The 1899-nt window shown below is 48.1% G+C and overlaps 1 protein-coding gene across 1 annotated transcript in view; it reads right to left on the bottom strand.

Moving 5' to 3' along the window:
* LOC106563995 (uncharacterized) overlaps positions 1-1899 on the bottom strand; it is a 6167-nt gene extending 4268 nt beyond the window's left edge. Inside the window, exons 1-4 of the mRNA XM_082958392.1 lie at positions 1798-1899; positions 1584-1654; positions 564-656; positions 1-451 (exon numbers count right to left, since the gene is read on the bottom strand). The exon at positions 1-451 is cut by the window's left edge and continues 1064 nt beyond it. Of these exons, the coding sequence (XP_082814518.1) occupies positions 1-333 (333 nt within the window). The 5' untranslated portion in view covers positions 334-451; positions 564-656; positions 1584-1654; positions 1798-1899. The remainder of the gene's footprint in view (positions 452-563; positions 657-1583; positions 1655-1797) is intronic.

Raw genomic sequence — 1899 nt, 5'->3', positions numbered from 1 at the left:
GAGGGAGAGAGAGAGCGGAAGAGAGGGAGGGAGGGAGAGAGAGCGGAAGAGAGGGAGGGAGGGAGGGAGAGAGCGGAAGAGAGGGAGGGAGGGAGGGAGAGAGCGGAAGAGAGGGAGGGAGGGAGAGAGAGAGCGGAAGAGGGAGAGAGAGAGCGGAAGAGAGGGAGGGAGGGAGAGAGAGAGCGGAAGAGAGAGAGCGGAAGAGAGGGAGAGAGAGAGCGGAAGAGAGGGAGGGAGGGAGAGCGGAAGAGCGCTGCTGTTATGAATCTCTGATTTGGTAGTATTGGAAAACAATGTGAATATCAGGTCAATAAAGCATTGAACATTGGACATTGAGAGAGGGTGTCAGTCAGGCAGTGGGCCTGGCTACTCTGGGGTCCTCTTTACTCCGTTTGTGTATCATATAGGCTGCTGCTGACAACGCTAGGACACCATAGGTAGCCAGGACAAACTAGAGAGAGAGAAAAAGAGAGAGAGAGAGGTTATGTCAGCAGTATAATACTCTTCCAGAGCTATGGCAGCAGCAGCTAGTGTGTGTGTGTGTGTGTGTGTGTGTGTCTTACGTTGCGTCGGCCCTGTAGTGTGTAGCTGTTGAAATGTCTCCTCCAGCCAGTCAGGTTAACAGTAGCTGGAGCCTCCATACCAAACAACTGTCTCTTTTACACACACACACACACACACACACACACAGATAGATAGATAGGACACACACACAGATCAGGACAATCTGAATGGACACATCTTGATGACATCACAGTGAACATGTATGAGGGGATTCCATTAATCTGACCCAGTCTCCAGGGTAGGTGTGTTTTGCACCGGGTGAAAGTGAATTGTGGTGTGGTATTGGTTAAGGGTCGACGGCGGAGGGGTGGTATTGGTTAAGGGTCAACGGCGGAGGGGTGGTATTGGTTAAGGGTCGACGGCGGAGGGGTGGTATTGGTTAAGGGTCGACGGCGGAGGGGTGGTATTGGTTAAGGGTCGACGGCGGAGGGGTGGTATTGGTTAAGGGTCGACGGCAGAGGGGTGGTATTGGTTAAGGGTCGACGGCAGAGGGGTGGTATTGGTTAAATACATTGAACTAAAGTATAAAACACCAACATATAAAGTGCTGGTCCCATGTTTCATGAACTGAAATAAGAACATCTCAGACATTTTCCATACGCACAAAAAGCTTTATTTTATCACAAATGTGTTTATATCCCTGTTAGTGAGCATTTGTCCCGTGCCCAGATAATCCATCCACCTGACAGGTGTGGCATATCAAGAAGCTGATTAAACAGCATGATCATTACACAGGTGCACCTTGTGCTGTTGACATTAAAAAGGCCACTCTAAAATGTGCAGTTTTGTCACACAACAGATGTCTCAAGTTGAAGGAGTGTGCAGTTGGCACCATAACTACAGTAATGTCAACCAGAGCTGTTGATGTTCATTATTCTACCATAAACCGCCTCCTATGTCGTTACAGATAACTTAGCAGTACGTCCAACCGGCCTCACAACCACGCCAGGACCTTGAAATTGTTGCGTTTATATTTTTTGTTCAGTATATTTAGTCGTCTTATGGCTTGGTTTACCGACCTTCACCTCGGTGATCAGATGACCGAAGCTCGTGAGCGGGATCCGTGTCTTTACCGAGGAAGTTGGCATGGCTGAGGAAACGGTTCACAACAAGCTAACATTATTGGCTGAAGGTTAGGTTCATGTCACTTTCACTAGCCTGCTACAACACATGCAAATAACCAGACAACAGTTAGAATACCATGAACACAGACTCATGCCACAATACACTCACCGTAACAGCTCGGTAAGGACACACCACTATCCTTCCTTTCACATTGTTTTGATATGTCAACTTTTCTTCCGGTTTCATTTGATGGACAGTGTATGTACCCAG

The sequence above is a fragment of the Salmo salar genome, chromosome 12 (assembly GCF_965601325.2).
Source record: "Salmo salar chromosome 12, fSalSal1, whole genome shotgun sequence".
In the NCBI taxonomy this organism is placed as follows: domain Eukaryota; kingdom Metazoa; phylum Chordata; class Actinopteri; order Salmoniformes; family Salmonidae; genus Salmo; species Salmo salar.
This window is presented reverse-complemented; position numbering and strand designations above follow the sequence as displayed.